This window comes from Diplodia seriata (genome assembly GCF_021436955.1).
Source record: "Diplodia seriata strain FDS-637 chromosome Unknown scaffold_2, whole genome shotgun sequence".
NCBI classification, from domain to species: domain Eukaryota; kingdom Fungi; phylum Ascomycota; class Dothideomycetes; order Botryosphaeriales; family Botryosphaeriaceae; genus Diplodia; species Diplodia seriata.
The window spans coordinates 3,644,562-3,661,156 of record NW_027117309.1 but is presented as its reverse complement, the minus strand read 5'-3'; the positions used below and the strand labels follow the sequence as shown (position 1 = coordinate 3,661,156).

Genomic DNA, 16,595 nt, shown 5'->3' with positions numbered 1-16,595 from the left:
CGGAGAGCTGGTGTTTGGCTTTGGGCCGCGCTCGGACCAGCCCGCTCTGGCTCTGACATCAGCCGCCGCCGCCGCCCGCTCACACCTCCGCGTCCTCCAACACCATGGCCTCAACCGCCTGGGGACCGCAGCCTCCGTGTCCAGACCACACTCTAGCCTTTCGAGTCGTCAGCGATTTCTTCCAGAGACACCGCCATGAAGTCGTTGAGATCGAGGTGCTTCCGCCCGCCATAGCGCCCCCAGCTGGCTCGCCTGTCCTGGAAGATGGTGTCTGCCTGGGTGTACCCAAGCGCCTTCTTGCCGCCGCCTTCGTTGCCGCCTGCTCCGTTTTCTTCGACACGCGAGCGGGCAGCGACCCTAGCTCCGTGCAGGCTGCTCTTGATGCCACGTCCGTCATCCTGCTCTTCGACCCGGAGCATCTCACCGCTGCAAACTTCAGGAGAGCCCAGCTCAATCTCCTCCTTCCGCTCCAGAATGACTTCCTGGGCCATGCACGCTCTGTGCAACTGGAGTTGAACTTCTTGGATAGTATTCTTACCTCACCCTTGCATCGGCAATCCAAATCCCCTACCCTATGGGGCTACCGTGCCTGGATCATGCAATCTTTCGACCCCCGGCTGTTGCTGCTCCGCGCGCCTGGTCAGGATGTAACTTCTGCACCGTCTTGGGAGGATTTTGCCCACGAGCTGAGCGTTGTGTTAAAGGCGGCCGAGCGGCACCCCAAAAACTACTACGCTTGGCAGTATGCTCGACGTCTTTTCCATCACATCCCGGAGTGGCAAGAGTCATTGCAGCGCTCAGAGCGTCTTACTGGCTGTTCTCTGACAACTCTAGGCCATGATTTGCCCCTGCAGTCGGTACCGGTCGTGCATGAGTGGGCTCTACGTAACCCAAGCGACACGTCTGCTTGGTCATTCCTAAATTTTCTTCTTCTCCGCACACCAAAGCATATGCAGCTTGCTCAGCAGATTGTAGACAGAACATTTGGCCTGGCGCAAGATTTCCATTGGAAACATGAGTCGCTCTGGACTTTCCTAAAGACAGTCATTGCTGACTCACGACTAATCTCCACGGAAGCCAGATGCCAACATATACTGGCAATGCAAAGTACGTACAAAAAGAAGGAGAGTCTGGCCTTGGAGGCAGAAGCTACAACGACCAATCCCGCCCATCCCGCCGAGAAAGCAGTTCATTGGATTCTCCAGAATGCAAGTGCTTAAGGAAATTCGATCAAGAAAGATAGAAGGAAGGGATCAGCAGTATCCACCATCGAGTGGGAGCCGAAGTTCAAACCAACCCGTCCCTTTCCGCCTTTCTCCGTCGACAGCTTTGCCATAGCCAGCTTACTGCATACCTCAACAACCGTCCAAAAGGTCTGAGAATGACTTTTAAGACACCCGAACAAGCGCCTTGTGGCTCCGCGCTCGCTTGGACGTTCCGCTCAGGGACAATACACAGAGCTTGGCCGTGTTCGCTAGCGCCGGACGCAATTGTGCCAACAAATATGACTGCAGTTTTTCCTCCGGCAAGCTTGAACGGAGTCACTACGTCGACTCTGGTCCATTTTTCCAAAGGAGGCAAGGCCTTTATTGGTGGGATGCTGGGACCAAGTACATGGCCAGCTCGAAGAGGCGGCGACGGCGGTTTATTGATGTCCTCAACAGGCGGCTGAAGGTGCTGATCCTCCAGTTTGTACGTTACCAAGCGACCGGTACGCTCGTGCAGGTGTTCGATGGAGGGTGCGGTTAACCGGTAAGATCCGCTCCACTGGAAGCGTTCGAGGAGACGCCACTGAATCGAGTAGATGTCCTTTGCATTTATGAACGAGTCTGTCGGCATCACCATCCCGTCCTCCAACTCAATCCGTGGACGCCCAAACCGAGGCTCGGAATCCTCTTGGTGGTATTCCGACGGCACTATAGGCAAATACCAGTTGATTTGCCGTCGCTGCCGATGGACTCCGATATCGAATCTCTTTGTCAAGCTTCTGTTGCGGAACGAGGTCACCTTTGCTCAATCAGCTCATGCAAGCCAAGCACGTTGGTCTAGCTTACTATATGAAAATGGACATATTCTCCATTGTCGCTGGCTGGTCTTGAACAAATCACAACCGGATGATCAAAGGCGACCCTGAGAATGGCAGGCGTCTGTCCGATTGGCTGTACGGCCCCGGCTGGCAGTCCGTCAAACGGCGGCAACCATAGTATCTTTCCGACAAAAACTTCGTTGCTCTGGACTGACTTGGAACTCATTGTTGGAAACAAAGGTTTGATCTGGATTTCGTAGAAGAGGAAAACTTGGTGGTGCCGGAGGGGTACCAGTATCAGTCCGGTTATATCCCCTCACCAGCGCTCCCCAGGCTGTCGCGCATCGCCACTATGGCACCAACCATGGACGGGGAGCTTCTGTGTGGACAAGGGTTGAGAGGTCGTCAAGAAAACGTTCGTCGAATGCACGGCGCCCATTTGCATCGCCCCGTCCCGTGCGGATGGCTCGCGGGTGCGCGCGTCTGCATAATTTACAGCACAGCCCGTGCGGCTCAGAAGATAGTCGCTCCCTCCACTAAAACTACGGTGTTTTGGTTGCCGTGCCGCAATGGTGGAGGGGCGGCGCTTAGCAACCGGCGCGTAGACAGGTCAACAGCTGAGTTTGGCCAAGAGTGCCTTGCTCCGCCACCGCTGGTATTGATCACACAACTGTACGTCATATATGTTGTGGCTCATGGAGTCTCACCATGTTGTCGTCCGGAGCTCCGACCACGATCGTTCCTGGTCGTAGGGTTACGAGAGCTTGTTGGTCCCGATTCGTTGTGAATCATGCGACACTCTTCCACATCCCGCTAGTAGGAACTATTTCGTTTCATGCGTCTAATACTCAAATAGATATGCCAGTGCTGTAGTTGCAGCGAAGCAGCTGGGGCTTTCATTGACAGAAGTCGGCATCGCACGGTCCGGCTTGGCAGGTAGCAACTTAGCCAAAGTCCTAATCAGAGCTGCATCAAAGAGAAGCCATGACGATCTTCGCTATGGCGCAGGCACAGCTTCCACAACGGCCGTCTCCTTGCCTCCTTGGTGGGTTCTGCCTGAATGGCTTTGCTGCCTGCTAAGCCACCGCGAAAGTACACCGTCGACGACCATGCCCAACCGAGTCCAGGCAACAACAATCGATTTAACTTGCGGGTCTACCACCTCCATGTCGTCTCCACCGTCATTATGCATGTCCTCACAACGGTGTCGGCCCATCTCTCGGAATTCTGCTCTCTCTTTAAGTTTCCCATCCTCGGAAAGACATGCTCGTCGTCGAAACCCACCCCATATTCAGTGTTACGGCCACGGAGCGCAGCTTCGTGCTGGGGGTCATTCGTCTCGAGAAACGTATCTTCGCCCGCACCTTGGTTCGAAAAGCATCAGGCGGCAAGCTCCCGGTAGAACTCGCTGCAGAGATAGAAGAACAGCTCTTGGAGTATTACTGGACGCGCACAACAGCCAAGTCCTGGGAGCGTATGGATGCATATTGGAAAAACTCTCATCCAGGCCTGTACTGGGAGAGATTCATGACTGAGAGTGCATTACAGACATGGTGTAAGCTCGCAGTAAGTCTTGTGTCGCCGCAGGTTCGTTGCGGATATGGCTAAACGCAAACCGTCTCCCCCGCCAGGATAGCTTGAACCTCACCCTCGCAGCCCGCGAAGGCCCCCACGACAAACGTCTTGGAGTGGACGGCAGGACTTCTAATCTTACATCCACCAATCCATTCATCGTGCATATTGCGCGCGCCGGCCCCTATGCACGAGGAAACATCACGCTCCGCGCTTCACCCGCGTTGTTTCCCGCAGCTCCGTCATCCTCCACTGACGGCGCAGATGCTGAATCCTCCCTCAGCGTCGCCCGGCTTCGAAGCGGTTTCTGTAGCTTGCACACAAACCTCATCCGGGGGGAGTGCACTGCATCGTTCGTGCCCGCCCCCGCAGGCCGTGGAGGAGACCATCTGATAGACCATGATCGAGTTGAGAGGATCCTCGATTTCGATGGCGTCGAGGAGGCGATCAATTCGTGGGATGAAGATTCAGTACAAAAGTGCATTTCGATCATGGAGTTGGAACTGCTCGGAGGACTCAGGCCAAAGCTCAGGCTGGTTCAGAGCTTTGCGTCGGACAACGTCGGATAGGGGCATCAGGTTGGCCAGCTTATATTGCGGCACTCTCGAGAAAGCGGGAGTTGGTGGGCGAACATTTGTGTTCTTGGAATTATCATACATTCACGTCGTACCAACGCTTCAACTGCCCGTGTGTTCTGCCTTGTCTGTCACAAAGCCTCGGATGTCGCGCGTGCGAGTTTGCTCGCTGGCTCTATCGCCTCCAGTCTATAAAATGCCCAAGCCTTTCGTATCACTCGTGTTTGTTGGACTTGTTGCACTCTCTCGGCGACTGGAATTCCTCGAGCCCTTGCCTTCCAGGGCCTCCTGCTCGAGAAAATTCTGCCATAACTCGGCCAGGCTTTCTTTATTCTGCTGAGCAGATGATGACGAGTGGCCTTCTGATAGCAGAAGATCGGTGCTTGATAGTGAAGGTGTGGATGGCGTGCGATGGAACGGGGATAAAGGAACCCGAAGGCTGTTGTTGGCAGTGGCGGTAGACCCGGGGCGTGAGAGGCCGGCTTGTTCGCGTTGCTCTGTATGCAACAGTCAACGACCCCATTCACTTCAAACCAGTACTTTGAATCATGAACTTACCATCGTTCCATCCAAGAAGTGCGGCAATGAGCTGCAGGACTTGGAACTTCTTGGGGTCACTGCGGTCGAGCGCCAGGAAATGGAGCAGATGATTGGTGACAATCTGCCTATCCACATTGTCCTCCGGTCGACCTTTTCGGAGGATACGAAGAGCTTTTGTCAAATGGTCGTTGAGGATCACGGCTTCATGACGAAGCTTGCCTATGAGTAGATTCTTTTCCTTGACTTCCTTCTCAAATGGCAAGGCACGCTCAAGCTCTTTCTGTGAGGCTTCCAGCTCCGTTTGCGCTTTCCTGGACACATCCTCGGCAGCTTGAAGCTGTTTTCGGAGGTCTTCGAGCTGGTTTTGGGAGTTTTCAACAATCTCACGGAGCTCCTTCTTACGTGCTGCACGGGCGGTTAGCTCGAACGGGGAATGGTGTGGGGCGAGGTAGGCGGCTCACCATCTTGAATGTCTCGCAACGCCCTTTGCAGACCGTCGACGGTGGACGTTTGGGTATCTCTCTCATTGACTGCTCTTTCCAAAGCCTCACGCTGGCTGCTGAGCTGATCTTCAAGCTCGGCCACCCGGTCGCTTAGGTTCTCACGCAGCGATCTCTCCTCCATGGCCAGCACCTCCCAATCTTGCATGGCCTGCTTCGCCGTCTCGAATTCCTCCCTGGCATATGCTTCGCGCTGTATCAGCTCGTCCCTTTCCTTCACCCAATTCTGCTGCGACAGAGTGGCGCGGCTCCGCAGGCTGGAAATCTCGGAGGCGTGCTCTTCAGTCTGCTTGCGCAGCTGCTCGTTATCATCGCGAAGCTGGCGGTTCTGGTCCTCGAGGTCGTCGACCTGGGTGCGCATGCGGTCGAGCTCCTCGGCGTCCTGGCGCATACGCTCGCCCAGTTGGCTCTTGATGGTGTTGACCTTGCCGCGGAGGTCGCGGTACTGGTTCTCGGCATGTTCCTTGCTCTTGGCGGCGTCGGCGGCCTCCTGCTTCAGGCCCTGGGTCTCATCTTCATGCCTGCTCTGGATGGTCTCGAGCGACTTGCGCAGCTGGGTGACCTCCTCGCGCAGTTCGTCGCGCTCCTTGGCCAGCTGGTCGAGGCGGTCGGAGGTGTTGCTGTCCATCTTGGGGGAGTGCGAGCGGGCGCCGTTGCGCTGCGGCGTCTGCGGGTCGGACTGGGCGGTCGAGGGCCGGCTGTCAGGGTCGTCGTTCGTGCTGGACTTCTGGAAGCAATTAGCGAGCACGCGCAGGTGGCAGTCAGGGGCGTGGGCGCGCACTGCAGGCGACTGGTCGTCCTCCTCGTCGTCGCGGCTGGGGCCGTCGGGGGGCGGGTCGGCAGCGGGGTGGCCATTGGCAGGCGGGTCTTGCGATTGCGGCGGGCGAGGGTTCTTCTTCTTGTTCTTCTTCTTCTTGGCCTGGGGAGAGGCCGGGGCTGGCAGCGGGCGTCAGCGAGGACTCGGGAGTGGAGGTGCGGGCTGGGGAGCTTGGGAGACAGAAGGGCAGGGGGCGCGCGACGCACCGGGAACAGGCAGCGGCGGGGCAGTCTCGTGGGTAGGAGACATGTTTGCCTTCATCAGCTGGGTGACGGAGGTGTTGCGGCTGCTGTGCCCAAGGCCGACGGCGTACATTGGATTGGGGCAGTCGTCGTGTCCACAGCGCAGTTGCACCGGCAGAGGGAGCCCTTGCAGCGCCAATCCCGCAGCCACAGCTCCGGCCGCTGCGCCTCGACCCTACGTAGGACAGCTCCAGCTCCAGCTCCAGCTCCAGCTCTGCAACCACAACCCGCAACGCCAACGCCAACGCCAACGCCAATGCCAGCCCCGCCCACCGCGCCCGCCCAGTGCGACAATCCCAAGACCTACACTATCCTGCTTCGTGGTCCTTCGAATATGTCCTGAATGAAATGGAGAGAAACCTCCACGATACCGTGGACGTTGCGCGGAACGTCGCCTGGAAGGCTCGTCTCCGCCCTCAAGGTGGCGCTACCCGCGTGAATTTGGAATCATCACGCCGCCAGCCTCCTTCCACCCGTCCTGATCTGCACCCCGCCGCACTGCCGCTCGCGGGGTAGACTCCCACCTCGACGAGTAATTCATCCAGCACCGGGTCCCAAGATCAAGAACATGCTCACCCCGCAAGCCGAGGCGCTGCCTCGGCGCCGCTGCCCTACAGGCATGGCAGCTTAAATACGCTCCTTTCCAGCCATTACTGGCCTACAATCTCCTTCCATTTCCACTCCGGCCTCAGCCCGACGTCATCATGGCGACTAATGGTCACCCTGCCCGTCCCGAGGACCTTGCCTCCCGAAAGTACATCCGCTGGGATGCCGACGGCGTTGAAAAGATCCCGCCCGACGAGGATGAGGATATCCAGGCTGTCGCCGACATGATCAATGAGATTCAGCGCACTCACTGGAACAAAACGCGCCATTGCTTCGGCGGCACGCACGCCCGCACCCATGGCGTGGTCAAGGGCAAATTCATCGTTCCCAACGACTTGCCCCAACATCTTAGACAGACGGAGCTCTTTGAGAAGGGAGGCGAGTATCCCGCTGTTTGCCGCTACAGCACGGAACCGGGCGACCCAGGCTTGGATGTGAGCACCCCAGACCAGCCGTTTGTTCGGCATTGACGCGTTTCTGGGACAGGACCGCATCGCACAGCCGCGCGGCTTTGCGATCAAGTTGTTCAATGTGCATGGCAAAATGTTTGACGCAGGCGCCGCCTATCCCACCCAAGACATCGAATTTAACAGCACTCCTGTCCTGGACCTGGCCGACGCCAAGACTACCCGCGACATCATCGACCTGCGTATCAAGTACGGAAACGACCAGTCCGAGCTGTATAAGCACCTAGAGGCGCGCAAAGATACCGATCTGCAGAAGGGGCGCGATGGCGTCCGCAACACACACCTCGAAAGCACCCGCCAATACTCACAGACGGCATACCGTTTCGGGGACCTCGTGATGAAGTATTGTCTGGTGCCGTCGAGTGACACACAGCGCAAACTCTATGAAGAGACCGTCAAGCCCAACGATGGCTCGGATGTCTTGCATCGCTGGTTGCAGACTTTCCACAAGGAGCACGATGCCGAATATCTTTTCCAAGTACAGCTGTGCGAGAATCTAGATGATCAGCCTGTTGAGTATGCGGGGAAAGTTTGGGACTCGGACAAGTATCCCTGGCAAACTGTCGCGAAGTTGATCATTCCGAAACAGGATAGCTTTGATTACGAGCGCAAGGCCTTTTGGGAGGACCACATGCGTGTTGATCCTTGGCATGGCTTGGTTACTCTGCAACCTCTAGGCAGTCCGAACCGCCTGAGAAGAGTCGGTAAGTCTTATTGGGCGGATCCACCAAAGATCTAAATTAATCAATACATTCTAGTGTACCCTGCAAGTAGCGGCCTTCGCCGCAAAATGAACGGAAGAAAGGAGATCAATGTCAAAAGCATTGATGAGATTCCCAACTAGTAGTCTGTCGCCTCAACGTTTATGACCCTGCTGCCAATAATGTCCAGTCTTTGCTATTGTGTAAGCTGATTCGCATACTTTTCACTCTTTGTTGTCGTTTTCTTTGAATTTGAGAAGCCTCCCGCCTCTGTCGGTCGATATGCATTCTTCAAAGGCAAAAAACTCTGCTAGGGCGAGATATTGACGGATCCCTCCATCTACCACTGTACTGTGACGCCATCCCGAGATTTCTTGGCGGTCAGCACATTAGTGGAAGCTAGCCAGAGGACCATGACATTATCAGAAGCTGGAAGCCGTTTATGCCTGAGCGAATAGACAAAGCGTGGTAGAGACAGTACTTCATCCTAAACACCCAAACAACGCTCTTCTCAGTGCTTCATGGCTAGCACCACTTAAATAAAGCAGATGCGTCGAGGAAGGTTATGCATGCGCCTTTGCATCTATGACCTCACCATGCCGCTGTAGTCCAATCACGTGTGGTGACACTGGGTTACGTCCCTTGCTGGGCAAAGCTATATAAAGCAGGATCGAAGCATGCCATGTTATTTTCTTCTTCTTTTCTTTCGTTAGATACCAAACAATGGTCTCATTAACCCTTGGGTTGTCACTATGTTGTGCTTATTCCACAACGAAATTGGCTCTCCACATTCCCAAGCAGACCAAGAGAGTTGTTTGGCATGGTTGAACTGTAACGCACCTTAGCTGGGATTCATTCTCCATGATGGTTGTGTGTTCAAATATGCCCACATAAACACAAGAGTTGTCACGTACAACCACCCGATAAATGCGAACAGAACCGAATGGCCTTGGTTCGACATTGGATCAGCATTTCAGGCGATGCCATCGACACAGTGGGTGACGCAGCGAGCACCATCGTAGTGAAATCTGGGTGGGGAGGGTGGGTGGTTAGTGCGTGGGGATAGGCTGAGGGTAAGCCATACGGAGCAAATGGTGGTCTGAAGCCGTGCCAAGGAGAGGCTTGGTAGGTGGACCCGAGATGAAAGCTGATCAGACATGTGTATGGAAGATCTCCCGACAACCGGACCCTTGATTGACTGTTGGCTCAGATCCCTCACGGCCTGATCTACAGCAGAGAAACATGGTATTCACCGGCGCAAATCGATTCACAAGCGCCAGAGAGAATTTACAAATGGAGTAATAATAAGCACACTTTATTGAGCTGCTCTGGATATCGTGAGACGCCAATGTGCTTTACAAATAAAACAAAACCCTCGCCCGGCCGAGCAATCATACAGCCATGGTCTTGCCGTCGGCCTCGCCACTGTTGACCTTCTTGCCAGTCTTCTTGATGGTGTTCAGAACAGTGTCGTAATCGAGCGAGTCGGCGGCGGTGACCTCGGCGGTCTGGCTGTCGAGCGAGACGGTGTGCGACTTGACGCCTGGAAACGCGGGGCGGTGAGTGGGAAATCGCGGACGAGCAGGCGGGCGGCGGAGAACTAACCATCAAGCTTCTTGAGCACACGATCGACGGCGCCGGAGCAGCCGCCGCAGGTCATGGTGATGTTGAACTTGTAGGAGTGGTCGGCCATGGCGGAGGAGACGTAGGTGTTGCGGAAACGGCGGGGTCGGAGCGGTAGAAGGGCAAGGGACTGGCGATGGACAGGTGGCGAGGCGAGGGGCGCGGGTGCTTATAAACGCGGCGGAAGGCGTGCTGAGACGACAAGCAAAGGTGCCTGCATGATCAGCAGCGTCACAGTGAAACGTGCTCACGTCGCAGCGCTGCTGGAGGCCCGCCCCGCGCAGTCTATTGATCGGCCCAGGGCCGGAGGGCGGGCTCTGCTCTCGGCCAGACGTCACTGCAAGCGAGCCTTCTGCCGCCCGCTCGCTGCAAACACGCCTCCACACCTAGCCCTCGTCCCGGTCGCCGTCCCGCACCCATGGCCTCGTGCGTAAGCTGCTTCGTGAGCCGCCTGAGCAGGACTGACGCCGTGTGAGCAGCTACATCCTCCACCTGCCCTTCCGCCGCACCCACTCCGTCACCCTCTCCGACGCCATCAAGCAGTACATCTCCAGCAAATATGACCAACACCCGGACATGTTCACCAGCGACCTGGACGCCATCGATGCCTTGCGCGCAGGCGCCATCCACGCCGTCGAGCCCCACCACAGCGGCGTGCGAAAGCTGCTGGCATACGCCGCCCAGTTGGTGTGGATCGGCGGGAAATTCCCCGTCGACGTATGTCCCGTCACCCAAGTTGCGCGGACGACTGGCTGACGGCTGGTACAGATGGGCGTCGACTTCTCCTGGTTCCCCGCCCTGGGCTACAACACTCAGCGCCCTGGTATGCCCGGCATGCCCACGCATCACGTCGCCCCAGGCTGACCCGTGGTGAACAGTGCTAGAGAACAATGTCCGCTTCGAGCTGGCCAACGTGCTGTTCAATTTGGCCGCCATGTATTCGCAGCTGGCCACCTCGACGAATAGGACGACGACCGACGGCCTCAAGCAGGCATGCAACCAGTTCTGCCTCGCCGCCGGCGTCCTGTCGCATCTCAAGGTCCACGTCGTCCCCGACATGCGCTCCAGCCCGCCCGAGGACATGGACGCCATGACTTTGGAGAGCCTGGAACATCTCATGCTCGCCCAGGCGCAAGAGTGCTTCTGGCAAAAAGCCGTCAAGGACGGGTTGAAAGATGCCTCTATATCCAAGCTTGCTGCCAAGGTCTCGGACCTGTACTCGGATGCCAGCGACTGGGGGATCAAGTCGGATGCAGTGAGTAGTGAGTGGATCCACCACATGAGTGCGAAACACCACCATTTCGCCGCAGCCGCGCAATACAGGGCTGCTCGAGACTGTTTGGAGAAACGTAAATATGGCGAGGAGGTTGCCCGATTGAGGGATAGTCTGACTTGTGCCAATGAGGCTTTGAAGGAGGCTCGCTACATTAATCGAACAGTGCTAGGAGATCTAAGTGGCCTGAAGAACCGGGTTACGGAAGACTTGAAACGAGCCGAGAAGGACAACGATATGATTTACTTGCGTACGTTTCCACCCGCAACCGGCACCCGGCTGCTTTCCATGGCTAACATCTGACAGAGCCTGTTCCGCCGAAACCTGAGCTTAAGACGTTGGATAGGGCTACCATGGTGGCTGCAAAAACCCCAAAGGAAGTATCGGACCCCCTGTCAATGCTTGGCGACAGCGGCGATCTTGGTAGACCTCTGTTCTCGAAACTCGTCCCGTACTCTGTCCATATTGCTGCCAGTATTTATGCGGACCGTCGAGATCGATTGGTGGCCAAGACTATCGATGAGCTGGAAGGACTCACGGCGAGGATACATGAGTATGTTCCCAAGACCCCAACCGGTCGTGTCGGCCGAGGCTGATCAGATATACCAGGGTACTCAAAAGCTTGAATCTTCCAGGGTCTCTCCAGGCGCTCGAGAAACCCCTGGGGTTGCCCCCGGGGATTGTTTCACATGCGGAGGAAATTCGTCAACAAGATGGCCTCGAACGCCTTTATCGTTCCATAGATGAGACGGCAAAGTTGAAAGATCAAGACATGGCGGTATATCAGGAAGGTGTCGGTCTCCTTCATCAAGAGGCGGCGGAAGATGAGCAGGCTAGGAAGAAGTACGGAACGGACCGATGGACCCGCCCGTCATCAGCTGACGCAGCATCTAAATTATATGCTCAAGTCAACGAGATTGACGGTTATCTGAAGTCTGCGGCCAACAGCGACCAGATTGTTCAGGGCAAGATCAAGGATAGCGAAAGTCATATCCGGCTCCTCTCAGGCACCGACCATGATTTGGAGCAGTTCGTTCCGAGCAGTCGAAGGGTGACGATGACAGCGGCTGTTGAAAGGGAGGCGACAAATCTCAGGGGCTGCCTCAACGAGGTGAGCAGGCTGGAGAGCAGGAGAAAACGCAAGATTGAGGCATTAAAGGCAAAGGCCAGGCAGGACGATATCAGTAAGCTTGGCTGGTCGATGGCGCAGCAGCGGTTGCTGATTGAAATCGACAGACCCGGACTTACTCAAGGAAACCTCTCGGCTCGAACGGGAGTACCCGATGCAAAACATCGAGGCGGTGCAGTTTGAGGATCTCTTCGAGCAACGTCTCCACAAGTACGATTCCGACGACGAGATGGTCGCTGAGGAAGATCAGGAGCAGCAGGACATGACGCAACGCCTGGAGGCCGCAAACGCGGCGTTTGTCTCCGCGCGGCGGGGAGACTCATCGACCCGGCAACGCGAACAAGCACTGCAGCAGCTGGAGAATGCGTACTTCAAGTACAAGGAGATCATCTCGAACCTTGATGTAGGGCGCAAGTTCTACAATGACCTTTCCAAGATATGTGGGAGGTTCAGAGGCGATTGTCGGAACTTTGCGTACCAGCGAAGGGCGGAGGCAACGCAGTTTGAGAAGTGAGTCTGAGAGCGTACAATGGTGAATCTAGACTGACTTAAGCAGCGATCTCTCGACGGCCATGTCATCGCTACACCTGCAACAAGCCAGTGCGTTGCAGGAGCAGCGGCAGGCGGATCAAGAAAGTCGGCCGTTCCCAGCGCCGACACATGCGGGCCAGCCGGCAATACCGGCACCGACTCCGACTCGAGCATCCATGGGCCCTACCAATGGCATGTGGACGCCAGACATGCCCATCCGTTTCGGGGCGGCGCAGGGTGGGGAGGCAAAACCGGTGCAGACGACGGATGCGCGATGGGACCCGAACAAGGGCATGAAGTTTGCATGATAGAGTAGACAGTAGCGATGGAGAGCAATGAAAGCACGTGTCGGCCGTGGGGCAGCAAAGGCTGAAACGCGAGCGGGAATGACATGGTATTGCGTAGACGCAGGCTGTGGTGCTAGATTCTGTGCTAAGAATAGCCCGAAACGCCAGGAGCGGGCGCGCTGTGAGTGGGCGGGGCGGGAGAGACCCTGGGGAGTCAGCCTTGGGGACGCCTTGGCCGAACTGCGCTGTGGCAGTGCGAGCGCGATGCGACGAGGACCGCGGGTGCAGGTGCGTCCCGGCCTGTCCCGTGCGCTCTTGCGAGGCGGAGCCAGACGCTGGCTTGCGGTCCCTATCGCAGCGCACACTATCTCTGCTGAACCACAACAACATCATCATCACCTGCGGCCGCCGGGCTCTAGACATCTGCTCCTGCCTCGCTCCGGCCTCAGCAGCGTGGCCAGCCGCTCGGCTCAATTGCAGCCCACAGTGCGCATATCTTACGCCCTGGCCCCCACGCCCAAGGCACCAACAGGCCGCCGCCGTTCCAGCGACGCCTTCTCTGCTCTACACCCGCTCTCTCTCGCAAGCCCAGCACCCGCGCGCGCGTCTCGCTCCTATTTTGGGTGGGTGTTCCGAGGCTTGTGCATCCTGCTTGAGCCACCGCTTATATCGCGTCGCCGCCAGTCGCCAACACCGCAGCTGCTGCGCCCCCAGGCTGAGTCGCAAGGCCATCCTCACCCTCCGCCCGCGAACCACCTCCGCACCCCCGCCGCGCGTAAGCTCGCGTCCAGCTGTGCGCAGCGCCGCTCCCGCCGCCCCAGAGCCGCCTCCTCCACCCAAAGCCCATGGTCTGAGCGCGTGCCAGAGTCCAGGAAAAGAAACATCGTCATCATGGACAACGCGCGCCGCGACCGCTCGCCCTCGCAGGGCCATCGGCCTCATATAAGCCCGCACGCCTCTCCGTCGCCCCATCAAAGCTACCAGAATATCTCCGGTCTCGGGCTCGACGCCAACTCGCTGACCCCCGACAACAGCGCCTTTGCGTCCACCTACGACTCCGCCAGCAACGGCCAGGGCTACCTGTCGCCCACTCACCAGCAGCAATTCGCCAACCAGCCCGACATCTCCAACGGCGCCTTCCTCCACGCCCAGGGTCTGCCCTCCAACCACCCCAGCCCCCAGTTCGGCGCCCAAGCCAACAACATCTACCCTCAGGATCTCTTCGCCCAGAACAACCCCGCTGCAGACAACCAGGCCTTTGATGCCCAGTTCCTCACGGGTGGCGCCGGCAATCAAGGCTCATCCATCGACCCGTCCATCTTTCTCGATCCGCAACTTCAAGAGCAATCCATTGATCCTACCAGTCTCATGAGCCACCAGATGTCCACCACCGCGCATTCCCCCACCCCGCCCCACCTTCTGCAGGCCGACTTGTCGCGCCATGCCAGCACCAGTCCCCACGCCTCTCCAAACATGAACCAGGGCGGTTTCCATTCGGCGGGTCACTCCAGGCAGCAGTCGCTTGACCCCAGCGCGGCGTACGGTGGCGACTGGAACGGCATGGCGTTTAGAGGTCACCGCCGAGCGCCTTCTGACACGTATTCGGACGTGTCCTCGAATCATCCCTCGCCGTATCTAGGGAACAATGACAGCTTTGATCACGAGAACCCATCACCCTTGCTCGGCGCGCAACAAGATAATTCCATGTTCCAGGAGGTCATGAATTTTGGTCAGTTTTCCTTGTCTGACAACCCAAGCCAGGCCGGCATCACGCCCGGACACAGCCCTCACATCTCCCCTCGCCTTGGTCCTCAGCAGCACAATCTGCCACCGTTCACGGCGTCCAACAACTATGGCCTCACGCCTGTGGTGAGCAACCAACCAGGCAATCCGGCCGCCATGGACATGTTCCCTGGGACCGGCCAGGAGCCGTTTCCGGCACTGAACCAAGAGTACGGCGCGTCGGACCAAATGTCGCCGCCCGAGATCAACATTGACTTCGCCCCGCCTTCGAGGCAGCAGAGCTTTGAGCCTCCAAAGCCCGAGGGTTCGGAGAATGCGCTGAGCCCGCCGAACAGGAGCCTGTCGCGCAACCGCATGCGCGCACGCTCCGACCCGTTCAGCGGCGCCAGCACGCGTGCATCCACCCCCGCCAGCGGCAACGCCTCCGATCCGGCCTCATCACTGCACCCCAATGCCGCCAAGGCCCCGACTTCGCGCTCGACCTCCCCGCATGGTCTGAACCGCGCCTCGCGCCGGTCTTCCACGTCGAGCATCCCCCATCGCGACTACATGCTCGGTCTCGCCGATCCAAACCGCCCCAATCCGAACAACCCCTCTTCTGCCGCATCTAGCCCCGGCGCCGTCCCCGAGCAGCTCGTCACCCCCAGCCCCGGTGGCTCCAAGCGTACCCAGAAGCATCCAGCAACCTTCCAATGTAGCCTGTGTCCCAAGCGCTTCACGCGTGCTTACAATCTGCGCTCCCATCTCCGCACCCACACGGACGAACGGCCTTTTGTGTGCAGCGTCTGTGGTAAAGCCTTTGCCCGCCAGCATGACCGCAAGCGACACGAAGGTTTGCATAGCGGCGAGAAGAAATTCGTCTGTCGCGGCGTCTTGAAGGACGGCAACGCCTGGGGTTGCGGTCGCCGCTTTGCACGCGCCGATGCCTTGGGTCGCCACTTTAGGAGTGAAGCAGGCCGCGTGTGTATTCGTCCTTTGCTGGAGGAAGAAGCAGCCGAGAAGGGTTGGGAAGTCCCCGGCATGTCCAGCCCCCCGCACCAGCACCAGACGTCGCAGTCAATGGACCAACTCGACCCTCTCGGAGCGCAGCCGCAAGGCATGGGCATGATGATGCCACAGCATCCGCAGGGCTCCCCGTTCAATCCCTTTGTCCAACAACAGCCACCTGCCGGTTTCAATCCCGGCATGAACATGAACTTTGGCCTCCCGCAAGCCCTGCTGCAGCAATACCCCGCTCTTGCCGGCATCCAGTGGGAATCGTTGCCGGCCAACAGCAACGACGATCTCGTCGAGGATGATGCCATCAGTGGGCGCAGCAGCTTCGACGCCAGTTCTGGCGGTGAGATGTTTGATGAGAATAGTGGGTGGGAGCAAACCCTCAGCGACTACGAAGGCAGGTGATGGTATCATTTCAATCGGTATCGATCCAGACGAGCCTCATCCCTTTTGCGAGTCGTCATTGCACGGCTCGTCCATCCCCGCTGTCACGCCTGATATCGCGACTTGCGAGCCCCCGTCGACACCATGGTCGCAACTCGGGCTTCATCCCAGCCCGGTTCCCACCCGTCTTCGGTTCGTGTGCCCGCAACCCGCCGGCCCACACTTCGACGAGCCGCGGTTGCGGTGGGTTGGGTTCGCGTTGTAGGCAGCAGGCGATTGGTTCCGTTGGTCTCGCCGCGTGCTGTGCGTCGCTTTGGTTGCGAATGCTGTTGCTTCTTGGCGCCTGTTTTCACCATGCCGCGTGCTTTTCTCCTTCATTGCGTAGTCGTTTCGCTCGATAGATACCACACTGTTATAGTCTACACGACCACGATTCTTACAATACCCACTTCTATCTTGTCTACAGTATTCTTTGTTCCATCATTTGTCTGAATTAAGAGCATGGGCCCGCAAATCATGCTGTTGAGCGAGCATCTCACCACGCAGGGGTATCGATGTTCAAGAAGGTCAGTCCATCGCTACA

The 16,595-nt window shown here is 57.6% G+C and overlaps 6 protein-coding genes across 6 annotated transcripts; 3 read left to right on the top strand and 3 right to left on the bottom strand.

Annotated features, from left to right (window-relative positions):
• Nucleotides 1-152: 152 nt before the first annotated feature.
• On the bottom strand, nucleotides 153-551 carry SLS55_002456 (uncharacterized protein; the record flags this gene model as incomplete). Its single annotated transcript, XM_066773938.1, has 2 exons — nucleotides 153-498; nucleotides 544-551. 2 exons carry the CDS (start codon nucleotides 549-551, stop codon nucleotides 153-155), a joined length of 354 nt encoding a protein of 117 aa, XP_066636505.1.
• Nucleotides 552-4,696: 4,145 nt separating this feature from the next.
• SLS55_002455 (uncharacterized protein) lies at nucleotides 4,697-6,345 on the bottom strand (the record flags this gene model as incomplete). Its single annotated transcript, XM_066773937.1, has 3 exons — nucleotides 4,697-5,118; nucleotides 5,175-6,149; nucleotides 6,237-6,345. 3 exons carry the CDS (start codon nucleotides 6,343-6,345, stop codon nucleotides 4,697-4,699), a joined length of 1,506 nt encoding a protein of 501 aa, XP_066636504.1.
• A 631-nt stretch (nucleotides 6,346-6,976) lies between these two features.
• On the top strand, nucleotides 6,977-8,189 carry SLS55_002454 (uncharacterized protein; the record flags this gene model as incomplete). The annotated part of the gene is given in 3 exon segments (XM_066773936.1): nucleotides 6,977-7,312; nucleotides 7,326-8,049; nucleotides 8,104-8,189. The coding sequence occupies 3 exon segments, from the start codon at nucleotides 6,977-6,979 to the stop codon at nucleotides 8,187-8,189; spliced, it is 1,146 nt and encodes a 381-aa protein (XP_066636503.1).
• Nucleotides 8,190-9,437: 1,248 nt separating this feature from the next.
• On the bottom strand, nucleotides 9,438-9,739 carry ATX1 (Cytosolic copper metallochaperone; the record flags this gene model as incomplete). Its single annotated transcript, XM_066773935.1, has 2 exons — nucleotides 9,438-9,589; nucleotides 9,652-9,739. 2 exons carry the CDS (start codon nucleotides 9,737-9,739, stop codon nucleotides 9,438-9,440), a joined length of 240 nt encoding a protein of 79 aa, XP_066636502.1.
• A 348-nt stretch (nucleotides 9,740-10,087) lies between these two features.
• On the top strand, nucleotides 10,088-12,585 carry RIM20 (pH-response regulator protein palA/rim20; the record flags this gene model as incomplete). The annotated part of the gene is made up of 7 exons (XM_066773934.1): nucleotides 10,088-10,095; nucleotides 10,149-10,386; nucleotides 10,438-10,492; nucleotides 10,548-11,192; nucleotides 11,249-11,495; nucleotides 11,552-12,126; nucleotides 12,179-12,585. 7 exons carry the CDS (start codon nucleotides 10,088-10,090, stop codon nucleotides 12,583-12,585), a joined length of 2,175 nt encoding a protein of 724 aa, XP_066636501.1.
• Nucleotides 12,586-12,988: 403 nt separating this feature from the next.
• CRZ1 (DNA-binding transcription factor) lies at nucleotides 12,989-16,033 on the top strand (the record flags this gene model as incomplete). Its single annotated transcript, XM_066773933.1, has 3 exons — nucleotides 12,989-12,996; nucleotides 13,370-13,375; nucleotides 13,711-16,033. The coding sequence occupies 3 exons, from the start codon at nucleotides 12,989-12,991 to the stop codon at nucleotides 16,031-16,033; spliced, it is 2,337 nt and encodes a 778-aa protein (XP_066636500.1).
• Nucleotides 16,034-16,595: the final 562 nt, after the last annotated feature.